Source organism: Xylocopa sonorina, chromosome 10, assembly GCF_050948175.1.
Source record: "Xylocopa sonorina isolate GNS202 chromosome 10, iyXylSono1_principal, whole genome shotgun sequence".
Taxonomy (NCBI): Eukaryota; Metazoa; Arthropoda; class Insecta; order Hymenoptera; family Apidae; genus Xylocopa; species Xylocopa sonorina.
This window is the reverse complement of record NC_135202.1, coordinates 7745613-7769969: the sequence shown is the minus strand read 5'-3', so window position 1 is coordinate 7769969 and position 24357 is coordinate 7745613. Positions and strand designations below refer to the sequence as shown.

At 42.5% G+C, this 24357-nt stretch overlaps 2 protein-coding genes across 4 annotated transcripts in view; one reads left to right on the top strand and one right to left on the bottom strand.

The window, feature by feature from the left end:
- The first annotated feature begins 662 nt into the window (after nucleotides 1–662).
- On the top strand, nucleotides 663–4449 carry Hem (Nck associated protein 1 Hem). Its single transcript, XM_076902346.1, has 2 exons — nucleotides 663–750; nucleotides 826–4449. Exon 2 carries the CDS (start codon nucleotides 959–961, stop codon nucleotides 4322–4324), a length of 3366 nt encoding a protein of 1121 aa, XP_076758461.1. The 5' UTR covers nucleotides 663–750; nucleotides 826–958; the 3' UTR covers nucleotides 4325–4449.
- Nucleotides 4450–9643: 5194 nt separating this feature from the next.
- Nucleotides 9644–24357, bottom strand: part of Kuz (zinc-dependent metalloprotease kuz) — a 113448-nt gene continuing 98734 nt past the window's right edge. The window contains exons 3-15 of one of the 3 annotated variants that reach the window (XM_076902985.1): nucleotides 20710–20904; nucleotides 14126–14418; nucleotides 13623–13769; nucleotides 13396–13544; nucleotides 13057–13291; nucleotides 12782–12956; nucleotides 12257–12434; nucleotides 12003–12180; nucleotides 11686–11919; nucleotides 11484–11600; nucleotides 11183–11347; nucleotides 10963–11095; nucleotides 9644–9864 (exon numbers count right to left, since the gene is read on the bottom strand). In XM_076902985.1, the coding sequence (XP_076759100.1) occupies nucleotides 9701–9864; nucleotides 10963–11095; nucleotides 11183–11347; nucleotides 11484–11600; nucleotides 11686–11919; nucleotides 12003–12180; nucleotides 12257–12434; nucleotides 12782–12956; nucleotides 13057–13291; nucleotides 13396–13544; nucleotides 13623–13769; nucleotides 14126–14418; nucleotides 20710–20904 (2363 nt within the window). In that variant the 3' untranslated portion in view covers nucleotides 9644–9700. The remainder of the gene's footprint in view (nucleotides 9865–10962; nucleotides 11096–11182; nucleotides 11348–11483; nucleotides 11601–11685; nucleotides 11920–12002; nucleotides 12181–12256; nucleotides 12435–12781; nucleotides 12957–13056; nucleotides 13292–13395; nucleotides 13545–13622; nucleotides 13770–14125; nucleotides 14419–20709; nucleotides 20905–24357) is intronic. The other 2 variants (XM_076902986.1, XM_076902987.1) reach the window with 2 other exon arrangements.

The window sequence follows — 24357 nt, the reverse complement described above, 5'->3', positions numbered from 1 at the left end:
ACATTATCATTAGCGGTTATTTTAGTGAAGTTTAGTCACTTCGCAAATCAAAAATTCAAACAAGTCGATTAGTAATAGACGTCTACGCGTGTCGCTACAATCTGCGGCATAGAATGTTGTGTCAGAGATAAGAATATCATTTATCACGGCATCTTCGAAGGAAAGCAAGAATGCAGTCAATGGATTGCGCTGCAGTTTTGTTCCAATAGAAATCGGTAATGTCGTGTGTGACACGAAACTGAGTAAAACTAAATACATAACTTCAGAGAGTAGAAAGAACGATTACCTGATCGACACATTACTTTAATTATTGAATCATTCTAAGTTTTGATGAATACAATATCCCATCGAGTGATAAAGCACTATCCCAACTATTCTATGTCGAATCGGTAACGTAGGGAATCACATTAAAATGGTACAGAGGCCCCAGATCTCCGTGAACTTAAAATTGCATTGGGTGAACGATCCTTTCTATATCTCGTCGATGGTTGAGCCAATAAGGTAGATTCCTACTAAAGTGGTTCTTGTTAGAAATGGTCGCGTGGTGCAGCACTTGTTCTATAGAAGGACGAAATTTCATTTCCTCCCTAGACTAAAGTAACTTCTCCACGCTTGAAACGCTAGTGACATGGTAACTGTTGGTGACACTGCCCGTTAAGCAGTGCACACTTCGCGTAATACGCAACGTATACACAGAAGTCTCGTTCTATGATGTCATTGATTCGTATTAAACATGTAACAGTAAAGAAGGTAAGGTATGCCTTTTAAAACGTCGTATATTACTTGATAATATGGGCATGACTGATACATGATATTGTTTCGTAGGAACAGGAGGTCATTCTATTTTAGGCGCATCCGGTAATAGCAATTTACCGCCAGGGGTGGGGTCTCCTGTCATTTAAAGCCAAAGAAGTGGACGAGTTATGTTGACCTCGTGAAAAAACAGTACAATACAATTATGGCACGACCAGTTGTACCTAGTCAACAAAAATTAGCCGAGAAGCTAACTATCTTAAATGACAGAGGTATTGGAATGTTGACTCGCATTTATAACATAAAGAAGGCATGCGGTGATGCCAAGTCGAAGCCTGGTTTTCTATCGGATAAAAGTTTAGAGTCCTCTATTAAGACAATCGTCAGAAAGTTTCCCAACATCGACGTCAAAAGCCTCCAAACTATCACGAATCTTCGCAACGAGATCATTAAATCTCTATCCCTATATTACTACACGTTCGTTGATCTACTAGACTTCAAAGATAATGTTTGCGAGCTTCTTACAACAATGGATGCCTGTGGTGTACATATGGACATAACGATAAATTTTGACTTAACAAAAGGATACTTGGATCTGGTCATTACTTATGTTAGTCTAATGATACTTCTGTCGCAAGTGGAAGATCGCAAGGCGGTTTTGGGTTTGTTTAACGCTGCTCACGAAATGGTACACAACCAATCTGATCCTAGTTTCCCCCGTTTGGGGCAAATGATCATGGATTACGACGCGCCGTTAAAAAAACTCTCGGAAGAATTTGTTCCCCATTCGAAATTATTGAAAACCGCTCTCACTTCGTTGTGGCCTATATATCCCGAGAGAAATTTGTCCGCGGACACGTGGCGAGCCGATCAGAAGCTCAGTCTTGTCGGTAGTCCCGGACAGATACTCAAAGCAGCAGCAACAGACACTATGTCTTGCGAGACGTTGAGTCTGGATAGAATAGAGAGATGGGTCATCTTGGGTTTCACGCTGTGTCACTCGTTCTTAAGCCACGAACAGCCCAGTAAACTGTGGATCACAGCCTTGGAATCAGGCTGGGTTCTCGCCTTGTTCAGAGACGAAGTGATTTATATACATCAGTACATACAAACGTTCTTCGAAAGTATAAAGGGATACAGTAAAAGGGTATCCGAGGTAAAGGAATGTTACAGTCAAGCGACACAGAAAGCTGCTCTCAGACACAGAGAGAGAAGAAAATTTCTGAGAACAGCGTTGAAAGAGCTGGGTTTAATTTTGACCGATCAACCCGGTCTTTTGGGCCCAAAGGCGCTCTTAGTTTTGATGGGGCTCTCTCACGCGAGAGACGAGGTTCTATGGCTTTTACGACACAGTGTGAATCTTCCAACCCAAGGGAAGAGCAAAGGTAAAAACGAAGATTTAGTAGATCGACAATTGCCTGAACTATTGTTCCACTGCGAAGAATTGAGAGCGTTGGTGAAGAAGTACTCGCAAGTGCTTCAAAGGTACTACGTGCAATTTCTGTCAGGATTTGACGCACCAGCACTGGATCAAATGATACAGAATCTTCCAGTTTGTCCAGAAGACGAGGGCGCGATTCTTAGCGATATGTGTTCAAAGATAGCTAGTCTGACGGTGAAACAAGTGGAGGACAACGAACTGTTCGATTTTCGTGCGTTTCGATTGGATTGGTTCAGACTGCAGGCGTACATGTCTATCGCAAAATGCAACATGAATCTGGCTGACAACAGAGAGTTGGCATCATTCATGGATACCGTGGTGTTCCATACCAAGATGGTGGACAATTTAGACGAAATGTTAGTCGAAACATCCGACCTGTCGATCTTCTGCTTCTACAGCAAAGTATTCGAGGATCAATTTCACATGTGCTTGGAGTTCCCCGCTCAGAATAGATACATCGTCGCGTTCCCCTTGATATGCAGCCACTTTCAAAGTTGCACGCACGAGCTGTGCCCAGAGGAGCGTCACCACATACGAGAGAGAAGTCTGTCCGTCGTCAACATGTTTCTGGACGAAATGGCCAAAGAAGCTAAAAATATTATTACCACTATCTGTGATGAACAGTGCAACATGAGCGACAAATTACTACCGAAACACTGCGCGGTACTGATCTCTCAAGTTGTGAACCGGAAGAAGAAGGACAAGAACAAGAAGAACATGTACGAGATTCACAAGCCGGGCGCGGAAAGTTACAGAAAGACCAGGGAGGAGCTGAAAACGATGGACAAGCTTCACATGGCGTTAACAGAATTATGCTACGCCATCAACTACTGTCCAACCATCAACGTGTGGGAGTACACATTCGCGCCAAGGGAATACTTGCATCAGCATCTAGAATCGCGATTCGCCAGAGCACTTGTTGGCATGGTCATGTACAATTCGGACACCAGTGAGATTGCGAAACCATCAGAACTTTTCGTTAGCGTTAGATCGTACATGAACGTCCTCCAGACAGTCGAGAATTACGTGCACATAGATATCACACGCGTGTTCAACAACGCGCTCCTTCAACAAACGCAAGAGTTCGACAGCCACGGTGAGAAGACCATCGCAGCTCTGTACACGCAATGGTATTCAGACGTTCTGCTCAGACGAGTTAGCACTGGGAACATCTGTTACTCCAGCAATCAACGAGCGTTCGTTAGTTTGTCTGTGGAGAGCGCGATACCATTCAACGCGGAGGAATTCTCAGACATTAATGAACTGAGAGCGCTGGCTGAACTGATTGGTCCGTACGGTATGAAGATGTTGAACGAGAACCTGATGTGGCATATCGCCAGTCAAGTGCAGCAGCTGAAGAAGCTGGTCGCTGGCAACAAGGACGTTCTTATCGCGCTGAGAACGAATTTCGATAAACCTGAGATAATGAAGGAACAGTTCAAGAGGTTGCAACAGGTGGACAACGTGCTCCAACGGGTCACGATAATAGGTGTGATATTAAGCTTCAGACAATTGGCTCAGTCCGCGTTGGTCGACGTTTTAGAGGAACGTATACCGTTTTTACTCAGCTCGATCTTGGACTTTCGACATCATTTGCCATCCGGCGATCCTATGCGCGTGGTCTCTGAGATGACTTCAGCGGCTGGTTTGACTTGCAAGGTCGACCCCACGTTGACTACAGCGCTGAGAAACCAGAAGGCAGAAGTAGACGAAGACGAGCACTTACTCGTGTGCTTGCTAATGGTTTTCGTGGCTGTTTCCATCCCAAAATTGGCTCGCAACGAGAACTCTTTCTACAGGGCGTCCTTGGAGGGACATTCTAACAACATACACTGTATGGCGACTGCGATAAATAATATATTCGGTGCACTGTTCACCATTTGCGGGCAGAACGATATAGAGGACCGTATGAAAGAGTTCCTCGCTCTGGCGTCGTCCAGCTTGCTCAGACTAGGTCAGGAAGCGGACAAAGACGCGATCAGGAACAGAGAATCCGTGTACCTTTTGTTGGACCAGATAGTCCAAGAGTCGCCGTTTCTAACAATGGATCTGCTAGAGAGCTGCTTCCCGTATGCACTGATACGTAATGCATATCACGACGTGTACAAGCTTGAACATTCGCAGCCGTAAGACCACCGGTGGGGAAATGTGTACCTCTAGCTTGCCACTCAGTGCCACTCTTTTTTACGTCCATTATATCGAACGTGGAGGCGAAAACATTTTTATTAACCGTTTGAGAGGGAAGAAGAAAACACGATGAAAGTGGCACGAACACATTTTTGTCCGCGAAGAGTGTAATTAGTACTATCTTTGTTTCCTCTTTTTATCTTTTCCTTTTCCTCACGCTGCTTTAAATCGAATCGAGTTCTGTGAACACATTCTATTCGGGGTGCAAGTTTGTTTTGGGATGTATTTAAGACGCCTGAAGGGACGAGATATCGCTAATTTATTTAAAGCAATGCATTTTGTATAGAGCAGTGTACCTTCCACTTTGTATTTGATACCTGGTATTGAATATCCGATGAGCCAACAATAATGCATTTTTTTTTCAGTATTCTATTATACGTTATCTGTAAGGAATGTTTTGTATTACAGGTGAATTGTAAAATGCTATCTGTCTATGAATCGAAATACACACGTATCGTAAAATAGGTATCATTCAATCTGCTACATTTTCTAATGTACAATTGTAACTTTTACAAATAGTTTATAAAATAAATAAAAGTATCTATAAATTGCGTTTTCATTCTGTAACGCACGCGGACGCGTGATTATCGATCACGTAGCAGGCGCGTGAATGAACACGATCGTCTAAATGTAAAATGTATGCTTTATTTAGTTCTTTACAATGTTCTTGTTTCTTCTTTAATCACATTAACATAACACAAGAGATTTACAATCAGATTCCTTTTTATTTATAATACTTTTTAAAACACTCGCCGCGCGTTCTAGACATTTGGGAAAAAGAGAGAGTGGTGGTCTGAAGCTACGTTCAGGCGATTGGTCAGTATCATGCTCGATAAAACGCGTGTCAATATCTCAATAAAAAAAAAAAAAAAAAAAAAGAAACGTAGACGTGGAAAAATTGTGACTGTGAACGGGGGATATGAGTTCGAAGAAAAATTCGAGGAGGGGAGATAAAAAGAAGAAGGAAGGGAACGAAATGAAGAGAAACGGAAACGGAACACTACGGCACGTAAAACATAAAGGCAACTTGGTGATTTTGTGATATCCAAGCAACACTTTACACGTAGATACATATTACGGATTGGTTGGTGAAACGAGATGACAGTACAGGTCTTAGCCAAATCAGATCGGAACGGATAGACGAAGTAACATTAATAATTGGTAGACGAAACGATAAATTTCGGATGCACGATGTTGATAGGTCACCACATTTTTTTGGATCGATAGAAAAAATATAATCTTCGATTTCTTTTTGTTTCTTCCTTACTAACATTATGTACAAGTGATAAAAGTAGTGTGCATCGCGTCACGGTGACGCAGGTCTGGATTAAGATAGGTACGCTCGCGATTGCTGATCCTGCGAACATTCGAATCCTCCTCGAGCCGAAGAATTTACTCGCGTCGAACGACGCGACTAACGTTTATCACAAATAAGTGCAGCGGAACGCGCAGCTATCGAATAATAATTATATACGCAGAACTCGATCTTAATCCAGACGGCGCAGAAACGAATAAGCTTAAGCATATGTAGTAGAGACTTCACGGGGACAAATGATAAATGAAAATGTACTTTTGCTTCATCTTCTTCTTCTTTTTTTTCCTTTTCTCTTTTCGTTTAATCGTTATGCTCTTTCCTCGTACGGGCAAGCGACGTCTTTGTCAACTAGATATTAGAAACTTGGTCCCATTCCACGCTCGTCTTAGGCTTCTCTTCCTCTCATCTAAACGATACACCACTAATCTTTCTTTCTCTCCTCCATCGATCGTGTATTCAGTCGTTTGAACTGTTTCTTTTATGGCAGTGAAATGGAAGCAAGGATAATTATAAAAGATACTAATAAATCGATCGACTCGTCTACGGGACTAAAATCTGACGTACTAGAATCGCGATTGTTGTTCAAATGGCAGTCGACACACCCGATTCCCAGGAGAATTCAATAATATCATGCTAAAAACGATAAATTACGGTTCCTCTTCCTCGTGGATTAAATTTCTGACAATCTAGAATCGTGTCCGTAAATCGTGCAACGCGATAGAATCGAAACAATGTCCGCGTCGATGCCATCCTGAATAAATTCCTAACAGCGCAACCGGTTTCCTTCCGGTTTCTCGGTTCACCTCTCCACCGCTACACGCTACGCGACGAATGGCAGTAAATCGTTGCTCATGGGGAGTTCTCGCCATGAATCGATCGTGATCGGATCGCGCTTAGAAACGATTAAAATTAAAACGGTCACAACAATCGGACGAGCGGTTACGAATGGGACCAAACGGAATCCCGTTTTGCATCTATACGCAAGAAACCTCGAAACGCCCTTAAATAATCTACACCGAACGATCCGTCCAGGGTCCGCGTCGGATCGTCGTTTAAAAAGTTCGCCACCTTAATAAAGCTAAGGGCTCGATTACACGCACGTACAGGCATTCGCTTTGTCATCCTTAGAACTTCCGTCCCGATTACAAAATACAGAATAATATTTCGCTATAATACAGATTTGATATAAAAACAAGTATTTTTTTTTTCCTTTGTTTGTTTGTTTGTTTGTTTGTATTCGCTTTACCATTTTTTGTTATAGTTATATAATTATCGTTTATGTATATTTATATTTATATGTATAATATCAATATATGTACACAGTTTCAACACTCTCGTTCAAACCCTTGCACGCCCAAAAAAATTCTCTCGCCGTGCCATCGCATCCGCCGCACTCTCTCCGCCGTCCATCGAAATCCGTCTCTCTCGTCTCTCGCGCATCAGGCCCCTCGCACGAATTCACTTTCATAATCACTATTGTACATTTTTCACGCGTTCAGCGAGCTCTCGTATCTCATGCGATTTTCATTTCTTTTCTTTCTTTTTTTATTTTGTTCATTTTGGCAGACACCGTTTCCCGTCTCATCTCATTTTTTCTTTTGCCCCTGTAAGTGTTCCTTCTGCCTCGACTCACGACTAATGTATATAGTATTTAAAACTGTCGAATTCCTCCGGGACGTCGTCTAAACGAAATCTACGCGATCGGTAAAACGGTCGCCCTAACGTCGAACAGTACGCGCGGTGATATAGGTTTTTGTTTTCTTAAAACGCGCGATGGGAAGGAATAGAAGACACGTTTAATTTCGAAACGAACGAAAAACCGTTTGCTAATGCTCGAGGATCCGCGTCGAGGATATTGGGTGAAGTGGAACGGTTTACTCGGCTCAGGATCGCAATCGTAGGCGTCCTCCAAGTTGTGTCACCTCGAAATGGAGCTACGCGCGGTTGGTGGATCGGGGGTGATGAGTCTGATACGTAAGAAGGTTTGACGAAGGGACGAGTAAAACGATTCAGTCGATCGTGCGTAACGTTTTGGCGGTTCGAGAAAGGAAGTGGGTGTGGATCACGTTTGATTCAGCGTCGATTCGCGGTCGGATACGCGTGGAACCTTTCTTTGTGGTATTATACGAGTTGCACAGCATTCTACAAGTGTGCTGTTTGAGCCCCGTGCGTATTAAAACATGCCTACAATTTGAGAAGGAGGGCTCGTCTTTGGTCCGCTATGCGCGTTTGCTTAAAGCGCGTTTACGGTACAGCCCCCGTGGTATATAATTGCAATTTAAAAACCACATTTAAATATAACATTCGCGGTAGCGGATATAAATTATCATTTGCAATAGGTAACTAATTAATAATAATAGTAATAATAATAATAATAATAATCATAACATTATAATAATAATAAGGAGAGGATAATTGTATAATAAAATTGATAGCGTTCGATATCATTCTCATCGGAGTAATCGTTAATGTTAATATCGCTATAAAAAAATTGTTGCCGTTGCTACTCTTCCCCTCTACCGTCTCTCAATAGTCTCTCTCTCGCAACTTGTCTCGTCTCAATTGGCTAATAAAAATTAGTATAAGAATATTACGCGTATCGTTAATTATTATGCTACAATGGTAGAGATCAAGTGAATGACCTGTAATAGTTTGGTAATGGTAAACGCGCTCTTTCGCTTCAGGAAGCGGTGGCATAATTAAAACGAAAGAAAAAAAGAACCTTCTGTTTAAAATTATATAGTATGTACTTAAAGGCTACAACTTATGCATACGTGCGTTAAAAGAAGTCATATTAAACATTTTGGCATAATTATCTTTAGTCTTATATTAATGTAAACTAATAAAAAAAAAGAAAAAATGGAGAATGAAAATGTTTAAAAAAATTCTAACTAGAAATAAAAAGATACCAATTCAGAGGAGCTTCGAAATAAAAGATATCTGTCTTTTTTAAAAATCGCACCGTAATGGATACTAAAGTGTACTACGATCTCGTATAGGAGTTAGAAGAGAGCAAGGCGCGTCCAGCGGGAGCTTTTCAAAAATTACGGTTATCATCCTAACACTTATTCCAAATATATATTGTCGTCTCCGTTCTCCCGTTGGACTGTCCCCCCGTCTTCTAGCCCAACAGTCTCCCGTATAAAAGTCAGCTTTCCGAAGCGAAATAACACGCGGTTCGACTTCGAGCAGGAAATCGAAACGAAAACGCTACATTGCAACCGTTGGCCACGAACGCTCTTCGTACATCGAACGACGAGAACACGTTCGACGTTCGTCCCGCGCTGCGCGAACATCCAGGCATCGTTCAGAGAAACGAAAATCCCCGTAAACGCTCGATATTAAAAACTCTAAAACGGCGGTGGAGCGTGTGGAGTCCCGTCGAAAGCCTTCTAATTTTGATCACGACGCGGGTACCGTTTAAAATGGCAACACGGAGGGAACTGCGGGGAACATTTAAAAGACGAATTACAATAAAATTGTACGACAAGTGTGGTAAGTCACTCTCAACGGTTTCGTAAGTCTCACGACAGGTGGGTCACGTCAAACACGTCCTCGTGCCGTTTCGTTTCCGCAACGTCGGGTGTCCTCGTACCTTCGCCCGTGGATGTTAGCTCGACAAAAAAAAACCCGGCCGTCAAACGAGCGGTCGACGCATCACCACTGCGCGGTCGTATATTACACACTTCACCAATTTACAAATTCCGAACCAATCCCCTTCTTCTACGCCGGTTAACTGACTCGAAATGAGAACGTGGATCAGCGGCCGTGGATACTTTCGAAAATGTGCTGCACTCGATTCACGGCTACGCGCGTAATTCCGTTAACCCCCCGTCGATCGCGAGTTACGGGGCGGAGGGGTGGACGTTATATTCGTGTCGGGTGAATCGGCTCGTTTCACAGTTTAGCGTTTAAACAGGAGGGGGGGGGGGGGGGGGGGGGGGGGGCAATTTTATGGTGCGACGACGAGGCCGTTCCTCGTCCGTGGTGGCCCTCTAAGGCCGTCACACCTTGTTGTGATGCCTCACCTCGTAGGCTGAGGCCCTCCCGCCTCCACCGGAACCCGAATAGGCGCCGGCGTACAGTTCGGGATGGTTGGACCGGCCGTAGTTGGGTGCTGCGCTGCTGCTGGGTGGCGCACTAGCTGTGGGAACCGAGCGATAGCCTGCTTAAAGTTTAGAAAAAAGTATGCAATTGTGAAACGAAATATCGAAGCAAACTGAACGACTAATTATGTCACTGTTTGATGGGTTAGTCACTGTTCTTGGCACGACAAACGGTAAGTAAAGAGTGGTATCGTCGGAGCGAATTACGAGGATCGTTTGAGAAATTCGTGGCCCAAATAGGATGGACTGCTACACTGGGTGCTTGTATTTTTTACTGTTCTGGTTTCTGATTTCGCGCGTCTACGTGTTTATTTTTTGTTCGATACCTAAAATTTCGGGGGGGATATAAGTGTTTCGATACGAATTGCGAAATTGGTGCTCGAAGACTTTTCGAAGTCTCAGGGAGTATTCTTCTTCGCAGATTATTCGAATATATGTAGATTTCGAGAGAAGTTACGATACTAAAAAGGAACGATGGATTCTGGCCAGAAACATTTTCGTACTTAAGTCACGAACTTTTTAAAAAATCCTCTTGAGCAATTGCACCAACCATGCACTTATATTTTCCAAGTACGATCCAAGATACGTCTACGGAAATACCACTAATCATTCAAAAGCCATACTTCAAAACATACGATCGAGATGAATGCGAACGATGCGAAAGCGGAACAATTAGTACACGCCATTACGCTGTCAATGATCAAACGGAGGTTTTAACGATGGCTTTCGTTGAATGGTTATGAGAAGAGAGTTAGGAGCAAATGCATGAACGTGCAGCGAAGGTGAACACAAGACGATTCGTTAACTATCGAGAACGTTTTTACTCTACGTTGAACCTCCGTTCGTGAATTTGCCCCCGTCGAGGGTATAGAATATAGGCCCCAGCTCACCTCTGTAGGTCATAGAACGATAGTGTCGGGTAGTGATGCGCGTCAATCAATGCGAGGGAGATGCAAACAGGAAAAAACATTGATGTAGTTGCGGATCACACAGATACAGATACACGACAGCGAGCTTCTTAACTCGAGTTTAATCCGTGTCTTACCAGCCAATTTATACAGACGGTACGGTATGTATTTTAACGAGCAACATTTACGAGGATTAAATTCGAGCACCGATAGCTGCGTTTAAGAAGCAAGCGATTCGGTGCGTGGCCTTACCTTTTGGATAATACTGAGCACCACGACCTTCTCCGTAGCCGTGAGAGGGCCCCCGTGTGCCACCATGGCCGCCTTGATTTTGCCTGGGTGGTATACTTCTCGGACCAGCGCCACCTCCGCCGTGCGGATGTCGCTGTTGAAAATGCAAACGAAATTTAAATGCATCGAACTATTCGAAATTACTTATAATCTACGCTGGACCTTATTTTATTTTACGTACCATTCTTCTTAGAGTGTTCATGGGTCTTCTTAGGGTATCGCTGATACGTCTTGCTGGTGGTTTTTTAGGATTACTGGAAGGAGTGTGAACGGCGCAGCACTTGATGAACAACCCCATGAAAATGATGAAGGCTATTCCCATTAATAATACTGCCCACCAGAATTCCTGAAAATATCAACAGTTAATGTTGGATCGTCATCCGACACTGTTATCGCTGATAAAACATCTTTCGCGAACAATCAACGTTTAAGTAAAAAAACAAAGTTTCATTGAAATAAATAAAATTAAGTAATCCACTTACAGTTACCCATTGTGCTACTGTGAGCAATGTTTCCTTATTGAATAGAAGATTTTTCAGTCTGGCCAACGGTCCTTCCGCGTCCACAGCTCTACACTTTAAGAACACGTCACAGTATCCCTGGCGAGAACGAATTTAATTATCGTTAATACAAAATCAGTGTAATAGATTTATAAAACAGGCTGCAGAGGAATTCGAGTCTCACTTGAAAATTATCACAAGGTGACCCAGGTCGCAGGCTGATCCCGCCGTCGGGCAGGCCAACGACTTCCGCGAACTCGCTGGTGCTACGACAGGTCGATGGATCGGTTCCATTTTGGCAGGCCAGTTCGCACAATTTCCGTTTATCGATATTTGGGATCACGTTGCTGGTTAAAAAGCACTCGGTCAGGTTCCACTCCAGGCAAATTGATCCCGTGCACTCGCCATTTATGCACAGCTACAAACCCAGATATATCCAAATGCAACATTTCAACGAAACATAAAGACGCGAGCTGTAAGAAAGATGGAAATTCTCTCTACCTGAGTCCCCTCGTTACACCTGGTCTTGTTGGCTCGTGGCAACGGCGGAGGACACTCCGAGGACCGCCCGTTGCAAGTTGAATTGTAACTGCAATCGGACTCAGCCTTGCATTGAACGTTTCTAGAGAACGGAACGAACTGACACGACTCGCTGGAACAGCAAGGCCCTTGGCTGGGACTGCAATAAGAACAGCTCGTGAGACTCGTCGTTAGACAGCACGAGTAACAAAGTTGCAGCGTCGAGTAACGCGTACCTGCATTGCGTTCCATATTTCCTGGTGCAACCCTTCGCTGTCTCGTTCTTTATTTTATCCAGCTCTGATACCTGTCTCGGATAACAACATTTATCCACACACTCGTCGTCGTCGTACCCGCAATCGCATTCCTCTCCAGCCTCGACGATCTTGTTGCCGCAGAACGCTCCAGCAGAGGCTGCGTGGTAATTGGATAAATTCAAATTTACTGTTTCACCCTTTGTAGTAGAGGGCTTCAGAGGGGAACCATTTAAAATTTGTCTTCAAACTCGAGGGCTCCTCGATGGAGACAATGCAAACAGTTCTCAGTTCATAAGAACAAAAACTGAATCAATTGATAATCATCGAATCAAAGATGCTTATTAATCGAGTGAGATACATAGGTGAGCAAATTATTTTTCAGTTGTTATTACGAGCTTTTTTACTCTTCTATTTATTTTGATAATAAAAGGCAGTCCATTTCTCGAACCTTGAAAAGGGTTAACGATGGCAAGCACACATCGCCCCTTCTAAAATGATACGTACCGGTGAAACAATTTCTCTTCTTGTTATCCTCGATAGCGTCCAAGACGTTACTGATATTACCGATGCTGCACTTGGAGAATTTACTATTGTTGGGCCGGTCCCCGCTGGTCGCAGACGCGAACATAATGAAATTCCCGTGGAGCCCACCGGGTCTGCACTCTGGCGGGAAATCGTGCTGCGAAAGAACGCAATTAAAATGAGATTACGAACACGAGTAGGATCGATCGTAGCCATGGCTGATAAAAACCGCCCTTCGTCCGCGATTCGACTCTTACAGGCGATCCAAAATTGTGTCCTATCTCGTGAGCCAACGTCAGCTGCGACACCTTTGGCGGCACTCGGCTGTTGTAATTAACGAAAGTGATGATTCCAGTGTTCAGAGACCTCTTGGTGGACTGGTACATCCCGCCAACGGTCTCCGTGTACGTTTTGTACTTCTCGCAGATACCACCGGAAGCGCCGGACGCGGAGGCCACCCATGCGAGCCCAAGCGTGCCGCCAGTAAAGTCTCTGTTAATAATATAGGTCTGTGAATTTGTTCTACGAGTCTGTTCCCCAAATTGTGGCCACCTATTTCCATTGCTGGGCCTGCGATACATCGAATATTCGCGTACCTGTAGGTGAACACGTAAGCGAGGCAGAAGTCCTCGTGGTTGCCCAGCGAGTGCAAGTTTAAAAAGTTGCTAACGTCGATGTTCTCCATGCAGAAGGGATTCGGATCGCCGTAGGTCTGCTGGGGCGTGCACGGCGTATCGTCGTCGATCTGTCGACACAGGATAATCGAATTGAACGATGCACAGAACAGCCACGATTAGAGACATTCGACAAACGAGCTAGCCACCTTTATCCGCTGCACCTCGAATTTGATGTTCCTGTGCTTGATCCTGCCGTCGAATCTCGTGTCCCTGTAGATGTAATTCACGGCGGTTACGTGGTGCGCGATCAGAGACAGGATCTCCTCCCTGGTCTTCTCCGCGTCGTGGTGCAACTGAAAAGCGGGGTCGAAAAATGGGCCAGTTCGATTATTCGTTGGGACTGCGGTCGAGAAGAGCCTCTGCGTTAAGGGACTTTGCGAAATGGAACGCAGGGACGTTCAGTTGGAAAATATGTGCGAAATCAAATTGTCTCTCTACCGTTAAGTGTAAAAAGTTAAAAGCAGAATTTTTGAATCTACATTTACATGCATTATTGGTAAAAATATGGTACCAAAGTGTTTGGTTATTTATTTTATAATTAGTTTTTCAATAAATTTCAGATCGAACGTTTCGATTGCTCATTTTATCGTGTTTTTTTGGGGTAATTTAAATGGCTAGTAAAATACAAGCATACATCTGAATGATTTACCTGCTCCGATATGTGTCTCCATATGAGCGGATCGGTTTGTATGAAAAGGGAACAAGTGTTCTTGTTATCCTCCTTTGGCCTCGTTGCTCTTCGCGTCCTCCGATGACTAGGTTCGTTAGCTTCTCGCGAATATTTGTGACCAGGTGATTCCTGATTGCCGTTCCACGGTTTCGGCTGCGGTTTCAACTTCTTGTCCGCGGTCACCGCGGGAGGAGCCTCCGGTTCGCCGGAATATTGGATTCGCTCCATCCACTCGGCCATGTCGTCGGTGACTCCGCACCCTCCGGATGCGCCTTCGAAAAAATAAAAAGAACGCGAACATCCTACGTTAATTATTAGATGTAAATACAGAAATAATTGCGACATTTACCACGCGACTTTTACGATTAACTGCTGCACACCAGCTTCGTCTATAGCCGTTCAATTAACGGAAGTAAGAGAACGGGGGTGGCAAGTAACGCACCGCGAATGGCAATTCGAAAACGCGGCCGAAACACGTGTCTCGATGTCTCGAGCGTGTAAACCGGTGGCGTTTATAACGCGCCCGAGCGGAAGTGGTGATGGGCAGTTTAATTATTCGCGTAATTTCGAAATGCAGGGAGCCGCGTCTGTAAAGCGGATGCGCGGACATAATGCGGCACGTAATGACAAACTTAACTGCTTCCCCTTGGGTATCGTATCGTCCGTAACGGCGATGCTATTATTTTGAGGACGTGGTCAGCCGCACACGTATGAGTGTGAAATCATACTTCCTCTTTCACCGTGCCCCGGCCGACAGGGCCGACCAACAGGCAAGAGTGCGAATCGTCAATGAAGTTCCACCGAGTCAGTCGGTTAACGCGTCGACGCTCGCTTTAAACTCGACGATCAACGACAGAAGCAAATTTTTTTTCATTCAATTCACTCCTGGAGAGTTCGATGAACGTTTCATATCCGCGGAATAAAATTATTGCTTCTTTTATAGAAAAAAATCTTGGGATCGATCTTTCATTTCAACGCATTTGGGAACAATTAAGAGAGCTGCGTGGCGCGTTCATTCTTCAAGCTCAGATCGAGCGCGATAAATCTCGTCCGAGTTATTTTTTCATTCGAGCGATAAATAAAACGGGTTACTTCAGATAGCTACTCTTATTGACTCGGTTTGTATAGTAAGCGCGCGACACCGTATCAATTTTTCCACGAACCGAGACTTCAGAAGCGTTATTAATGTTTCCTCTTTCTCTATGGCATCGAGCGCGATCTATTATTTTGAAAATTCTACTTTTAAAAGCGTCACACCTCGACGATCCTCGGCGCCCCCGCCATTTATCCCGCTCGTTGTCTGAGCTCGACAAGCGACGGGTGTCGGTGCCTTTTGAAACTCGGAACAATGAAAGCGATACTATAAATTTTGTCATTGTACACGGCGCGGTGCAGATGAGAAGTAGCGCGTGGCGTTTAGCGATTCAGCTTCGGGATCGATGGGTCATAGGTCATGGGAAACAGCGCTCTAAACGAAGGATGTTCATTAAGTCCTCCAGCGGCGACCACCGCGCGTCGTTTAGGCTGCCATTTCTTCGCGTGTCATCGACCTCCACGCGTCGCGTGAGCTCTCTGTTTTACATGTGTCATCAGCCTCTCAATGCGACATTTCAGAAATTCGAAAGACACTGGCAGTATCTCTTATTTTGTCATTTGAAATTTTCATTCGTTTACAGTTCTAGCGTAACGATCAAATTGTAATTTCTGAAAGTTGTTCGTCCACGAGCATTACTTAAATTCGATATCTCGATGGCTATTGTATAAATTAACGAATTAATGCCAATTATATAATGTTATCCACATGCAGAGTAGTCACGATTGCGAGACAAAAATCTTGCACGCCTTAGAGGCAGTTTAAGTCATTGTAACCAAGTGGCTGCGCAAGGTTAATTCTAGTAGAACTTCTCTTATTATCTTTTATTTACATTAATTGACGCTAAGTATTATTTTAATCAATCTTTATTAGCTCTACCGTAATCGCGTGAGATAATTTGGGAAGAGAATTTTATTTTCTAATATTGCGATTCTGTAATATTATTATAAATAAGGATTTTATCTGGAATATAACTTGTCAATGTATTGGAAAATCTTATGGATTATAAAATTAAGGACTTCGCGTGTATGTTACTAATTACAGGTTGTATAAAAATAACGTCTTGCGCGCGATTTTATAAAAAATGGCTTTCTAGAAAGCTGTGCTATCTTCTGAACTTTCTTTTATAGAACAGGTATACTAAAAGAGGAACAAGACTTTGTGAATATTGACAAAAAACGAAGCTTATGCTTTCCACCCTTACAAAGTGACAAACAAAGGCCCTCGCAGGCTTGCCAGTCTTTAATACTGTTCACGCTCGTGTTTCGTATTAAAAATATATTAAAAGTACGGATATATTGGAAGACAGAAAGGATACATTACAGAACGGTATACTTCGCTCCGAATTTTACGATATTAATAATATCGTAATGAACGCTTTCTTTGACAAACGAGAACTTTGCATACTGTAATTGTGAAAATTAATAAATAAATTCCTTTGTAATCGAAACGAAGGGATATCGTTGTAATTCGATAATAAAATTACAATCCAAGCTTCGTTTCTGTGGCACGTATTATTTTCGCGAATGAATAATCGACTAAAAAAATTTATTTCAACAATAAATTACCAAGAAATTATTCCACTCGAAATGTAGTTGCAATCAGCGACTCGTTTACGAGTAAAACACATTTCAAGAATTTTTCATTGCAATATATTGATAACGATCATCGTTGCAGCTTCTCGAATAGTTCACGCTCGAGCCTTCCTCAGTCGACAGAGCAGGCGTATATCGCTGGTACCAACAATCCAGTTGGTCAAGGGTATCCGAGATAATTGAGGTGGTTGGCGTTGGTTTTATTGGCGGGCTAACGGTGAGCCACGAGCTTTAACGACTCGGCGTTTCGACGTGACGATATTGGCTACCTTCGTTGATGCTATCCACGCGATAGCGTTAATGCCGATCACCGTTGCACGAGGCAGCCGAACAGAGGAGGAAACGTTCGTCGCCACCCCAAGATCGTCCCTTCGATCGAAGCAAAACTCGCCAAATTGGGTACTGATTTATATCTGCGCTCGATAGCGAGCGATCGATGGGCCAGCGATGATCGAACAGGGCGAAGATGCATCTTATTTAAGGACGCCGTGAAAAACAAACCGGGATTTACGACACTGCAGTCGAAATGCATCGACAATTAGTTGAAAGTGATCTGCGAAATTAGAGTGCGAATTGTTTGTGCATTCGCGAGTGGCAGGGTTAGATCCTGCGAACTTTGCAGTGAGGATAGTGACCTTATAAATTTGAAGTAATGTTCATCCTTCGTATATGGTATCCTTCGTATTTTCTAAAATTAGCAAAATTGTTTTTTGGGCTGTGATGGACTTCGTTAAAAGAATTGCACCAAATTGGATAACTGGTTTATAGGTTTCTTCGAAATTTTGTTAATATCAGTAGCATCGCGATCAACAATGTTTGCACTGCTATATATCATTTGAATGCGATGAAGTTATATAGACATCATATTGATAGAACGATAATACATTCTTTCATACTGATACGGCTTATGTCAGATGGCTTCAGCCAGCATTAATTGTTAAGCCGGAAATTATCCACGATACATCTGTTCAATTCAATAACCGCGCGATAGGATCGCGTAGAACATGCACCGGTAGCCCTGCACAAACGTGAGATAGAAATCGAACAGGAATAAAAGGAAACAACAATGGTGGTGCGTTATAAGCACGTTTTATATGCGAAATTTATGTTTCGAAAAACTGCACCACAAATAACGTACACTTACATCATTGAATATTTAAATTGTTCTAACACATCTAAGCTTCCATTGTCGAAGCCAATCTCAGAAGAAATCGAATGTAGTGAATTTCAAAACTAAAAAAATATTCAAAGCAAACCATTCCCAACAGAATATATACTACTTAAAAATCACTATTCACGGTGATGTGGTATTACGCAAAACAGAAAACGAGCAATTTCGCGAATACGCTGATGCACGCGTGAACCAAAGCGCGAGGACGATTCAAGGCTGTAAAGCTTTAACGGCGCATAGAAATCTCTGCTTGTGGCGCAAACAGAATAAAACGGATCCCGCAAAATTCATCGAAATTGCGCCAGTTTCGCGGAACATTAATGCCCCGGATTCATAGCTACGCGTCTGCAGGATGTACGTAAGTGTGCCTCCGCATTCAGCGTGCAAACAGGCAAAAGGGGGCTCGTCCGCGAGGAGCAATATGGGCGAGGGAAACGATAAATATTATACGGCGATACGACGACTGTTTATTTAACCGACGGTTATTTGCAGAAAACGCTGTAAACGCGACGGAGGCTGTCAGAGCTGGCAGAAATCCACGCGCGTTTCCATAGAACTGCGCAACGTCCGCGTTCGATGTCTAATTCGCAGCTTCCACACCCCCGCTGTTCCTTGCCTCCCCTCGCAGCTCGTACACACGTCTGAATGGACCGCTTTCTTCCGTAATTGTGTCGCGAACACCGCGTGAAATTCGCGTTTCAACCGTCTGCGGACCGTATTTACGTATGCGTGTGTACACCGCTTTTAGATGGAGGGCGTAAGCCGCGTGCATGATGGCGGACTGGTTTTAAACGGCGAGCCTCGTTCAGCGGATAAAGCAAGCCTGATATTCTCATCTTTATGGAGTTTTGTACACTCGTGGAATAGCTGAAGATAGTTTAAACAATCTATTTTTTTGCTAGCAATTTTTTATGAAGAAACAATATTGGAATATTGAAGTAACGGGGGTTGTAATATATAAAAAGTACGTATATTTCTAAAATTTTTATTGTAAGGACTGCGAGTTTGAGCCACGCGAGTCCTCCAAGGTTTTTCGTCCCAGCGATTCTACCTGTTCGAGTTCGACTCTCTAAACTGTGCCTCCATTCAGGTACCAACCCTAGTTGGAGTTTGGTCACGCAGCGTGCCGTCGTTAAGGTGATTCGTTTAAAAACCGTGCACGGCTGGATGCACCTTTAAGGATGCCTCGTAACGTCGGCTAAACTGTCGTCCTCGACTGACGGCTCGAGGAACGGAGGGACACAGGAGGATCGCGTGGCAAAGGGGTGTCCGTCCAACTGTATAAACGCAGGGTCGTGCGGCGCCATCGCGAATATTACGTCGCTGCGACCTGCCTGCCGGATCTACGACTCCTCTAAACCGAAGTGCGTCCGTGGTATTTGCGTGGATAATAAACGTCACTGTACAGAGATTGACGTGGCAAATTTTCTATAAAGAAGCTTTCGATTTTAGTAGAATTGTTATTGGTTTATTTGATTTTCTTTTTTTCATTTCTTTTGGGGATGATCGACGGATGAGTTGCATGGCTGACAGTAATAAACGTTGAAGCGTTTCTCTCAGAAAATGCTTCGATTTCGATAACCGTTTTAAAACTCGCGAGCACACGCTCCTCCGTTCCGTTTCGCGTATTCATTCGAGCCAAAATCCAGTTATAATTAATATCAAATCGGGATTTAATGTATCGTATTAGCCGATTGATGGAATAATACCGTTTCACGGATCGATTATGCTCGACTGGCGCTGGTCATTTTATTTCTTCCCAGGATGCGTTTATAGAACAGAAGTGGAATTTCGATGGAACATTAGAGCATCGAGTGCCTCGGCTATGAAACCACGCACAGGGTATTACCTCGCCTGCGTTACACACCTGCATTGTTTCGCATTACAGATGCAATTGCGTCGACATTCAGTAACGCGGTCTGCAGATAATCAACATTACCATCGATCGAACAGCCAATCGATGCCGCGATTATTCTTTTGTCAACTTGACGTTGACGTTCACTCGTTTTAATGAGGGTAATAGCTCGCATTAAACGACAAGGAATCTAAAATCAATCGTAATTTTCAACCAACTATAATTCTACGAAATCTGTGGAAATTAATCGAACGAGAACCAACTGGTCATGTTCGAGAAAAAGATGCATTTTCACGAGACTAATATTTTTCTATGTTATTATCCATAAGAGAAATGAATCATAAAGCAGACGATTTTGAGGCAGACTTAAAACATAGACGCGTCGTAAAGCACTCGATGTTTATTAGATCACCAGTAAACGCTGTGAATTTTCGGAAGATCGGTAACCACGATCAGTAGTTGAACAGAACTCCATGCGAAACGGATCGAGCGTACTCGCAACTTTAATGAATCTTATTTAAACGGCGCATTTTATCGCCTCTAATGCACGGGAATACCGTTTTCGACCGAGCGTGGAAGTACGCAGCTGCACAATTAAAATTAACGATACCGTTTCATTATCGCGGATGATAAATCGCGCGACTTCGAGTGAATTGCTCAAGTATTACCAAGAGTTGCGTGTTGTTCCCTCGTGGTCGCGTACATCTGTCGAGCGAAGACGTTTCTTCGTGCGATTTCCACGGTTTTTATTATCGTTTACAGTAAAAAAGAGGAACAAGCATAATAGAAAAGAGGAGACAGAGACAGAGACAGGAAAGAGAGACAGAGAAATACGTGTAGGGGACGTACCTTTCCGAAGATTGACATATGGGTCACCAACGTCATTTTCGTGATATATCACAGAATGTAACGTCTCATTTATCTCGTGCGGGGGGAAGTAATAATGCGCCTTTTCCACGTACCACGCGCCGCCGCGAGGCGAAATGATTTTCCCGTGGAAAACACCGTCGCTGATGCTCCCGAACACGTGGCTGCCAGGCTCTCCTGCAAAAATAAAAAGCACCGTATTTAGCAGTGATCGACAATAACAACTATTTTATGTTACGCGACCCTAACTCTTCGCTCGACTTCAAAGTTGCAAGCCTAGAGGTAGGATCGAGAGACGGTGGATAAAAGAAAGTTCGAAGGGTCTTTAATGAAGCAGCTCTTTTTTCCTTCATACAAGGGATCCAACAAATTAAAGAAGTTAATTCAATGTAAACTTTTGCGATTAGTTGCAGTGAATTTTCTTCAGCAATTTTTAAAGGTATAAGGTAAGAGTGTATACTTTGTGGGTGAATTAATAAATGAAACATTTGATAGTTTTGAGATATTCGATTTTCGAAGAATTATTTACAGTGCGAGCATTGAATAATCATACGAAATATCCTTGGAATACGAGAGAGCTTTGTATCGTTCGTATCAAGGAATGTAGGGCAGAGCGAGAGAGAATAGCCATTTTGAAAACCGTGATGCATAGCTATCAGCGTGCTGCCTGGGAGCAAGGCAGAGAATTGGTCACTATCCCAGTGAAATATCGTTCGAATAAATTTCACGGATACAATCGTATTTAAATAATCTTTAATTAAAGCTCAGGAACGTAAAACATATTTATTAAACAGTAATGGCCATTCGTTATCCGGATAAATTGTCGCGAGTGCGTGCCACGTGCGTTGCAACGATGCGTAGAAATGACGAAGGATCCAGGATCGCCTGCTATTGCTACGTTAATTGTTAACGCTCTTAAAATTTCGTAGCGAATAATTGGCTAACAATAAAGAGAAGAGAATCCATTGTAAATTTGTAATTCACTGCGTTACTCGTTTATTACCGTGCAATAGAAAATTTGCTCGATCGCTGATCAAACGCAGAGCTCTTTCTACAACTTCTACCATTCAGGTAGAATACTTACAGTGCTGGACAAAAGTATTGGCACAGCATGATTGTTATGATAAAAATGCTTATAACTATGAAACAAATTGTTAAAAAGGAAAAATTTGTTTACACGTTTATTTATTTATTATTCTAGATTATTATTTAACAGAAACAGTAATATAAATAAAGTGATATGCGAAATAATAACAAAAACATATTTATTGAGCGTTTTAAGCATGGACAAAAGTATTGGCACAAATGATTGAAAGTACTTAGAAATTAAAAATTAATATTTGGTTGGCCCTCCATTCCTCATGATAACTTCCTTCAATCGTTTTGGCATTGAAGTTACCAATTTTTTTGTAAAATCCGGCTCTATATTGTTCCATTCTTGTAAAATAATAGCTTTTAATTGGTTTTTGTTTGTTATATTATATTTTCTAATTTTTTTTTCTAATTCATTCCAAACATGTTCGATGGGATTCATGTCTGGACTCTGGGGTGGGGTATTTAATGTATGTGCGGTATTGTAAACGATCCATTGTCGTACAATATAGGCAGTATGTTTTGGATCATGGTCTTGTTGAAAATAAAAATCACGCGGGAGATTTAATTTATTAGCACTTTTAAATAAATTTTCCTTTAATATATTTAAATATACATATTTGTCCATAATCTCATCTATGAATACTAATTCGCCAACCCCAGACGCTGCAATGGAACCCCATACCATGACTCCACCTCCTCCATGTTTCACAGTGGCTTGTAAATGTTGTGGATCCATTTCCGTATTTGGCTTTCTCCAAACTAATACTCTGCCATCTGATTTAAATATATTAAATTTAGTTTCATCTGAAAATAATACGTTATTCCAGAATGTGGGATCCTTTTTTATAAATTCTTTTGCAAATTCTTTTCTCATCTTCCGATTCTTCTTGGATATGTATGGTTTCCTTCTTGCGACACACGCAGAATATCCCGCATCTTTTAACACTCTCCGTATAGTTTTCGAACTTACTTCTTTTTTATTTTCTTCATTTAACTTTGCTCTAAGTTGTGATGAGTTTAATTTACAATTTATTTTCACTTCCTTTACAATTTTCCGTTTTTCTCTAACTGTTAACTTTGAGGGACGTCCACTTCGATTCCTACTTTTGAAATCTGATTGATTCTCAAATCGTTTTACGACACTTCTAATAGTGAATCGACTTCTATTAACACTTTTTGCTATTTCACTATAAGATTTTCGCATTTTGTGCAAATTTAATATTATTTTTCTCTCTTCACTTGTAGTTTCTTTCCCTCTTCTTGACATTGTTGCTTGTTATATTTCCTATGTTGCTAATCGACTGAACTTAAGGATGACTGTTAGAAAAAATGACTATCAGGGAATCCCCTACCTATACCATCAAGTGACAATCGGATTTTTTTCGGAGAGATACAACTACACTAAATTTTGTATAATGTGCCAATACTTTTGTCCATGCTTAAAACGCTCAATAAATATGTTTTTGTTATTATTTCGCATATCACTTTATTTATATTACTGTTTCTGTTAAATAATAATCTAGAATAATAAATAAATAAACGTGTAAACAAATTTTTCCTTTTTAACAATTTGTTTCATAGTTATAAGCATTTTTATCATAACAATCATGCTGTGCCAATACTTTTGTCCAGCACTGTATATTCTTCGTTTTAAGAATGGCTATATTCTCGTGCCTTGACCTGCCCTACATTCACTCGCGAGGGTTGCCAGGGCGCAGAGACATTTTGGCGAACTTCTACACGCTGCTAATTAAAAAGCGAAAGTTCAACGCTCGAAACTTTCAATTCTGAATTTCCATTCCCGTTCGTTCCCAGAGAGTACATTAAACGCGGTGGTACATGCGAAAAGTAATTATGATTTATTAAAAAAAAAGAATAAAACAGAGATGTACCAGTTCACGTGGGTCTACCCTTCTCTCAAGGCGAAGTAAAACTGTCCTTCTTGAAAATGTTCTCCACTACGTTACTCCCACCGCGATACACTCGTCACCCTCGCTAACGAATCGCCCGGGTAAAGCTCTCGCCGACCCTTGGGCCTGGCCTTCGTCAAACTTTCCCTTTTATGGCCCTCTTACGAAAACACATTCCGTCTCGCGTTCCAAACTTCGATGCCAGAAACGGATAGCGGAATGCGACGAAGTTCTGGAAAATGTTTCGTTGCGAGTACGAACACGATCGCCTGGGAACGAATCGCGATACGGAAGGTTAAAAGGAAAGGCTGCAGAAATCGCGTAATTCACACAGTTTTAATAGTATGTTATCTTCGAGCTCCTCGAGAATTGTATCTCCGCGAGGGAGGGAATATAAATCGTGGGGTAACTGTAGAAGACAGGTAGACGAGATGTAGCACAGTTAGGCATGATATAAGACCAGCGGTTCATTCCGGTCTACGAATGAAGAAATTAACTATGGTACCGAGCTGGTGTCGAGCAAAATGGTCGCGCGGAATTCCACGAGTCAAAATGGCGCTGATTTTCTATGCATGCGCTGGCAGGGAGGGTTTCCGCGGGAAGAATTAAAGTAACCACTGTGTCA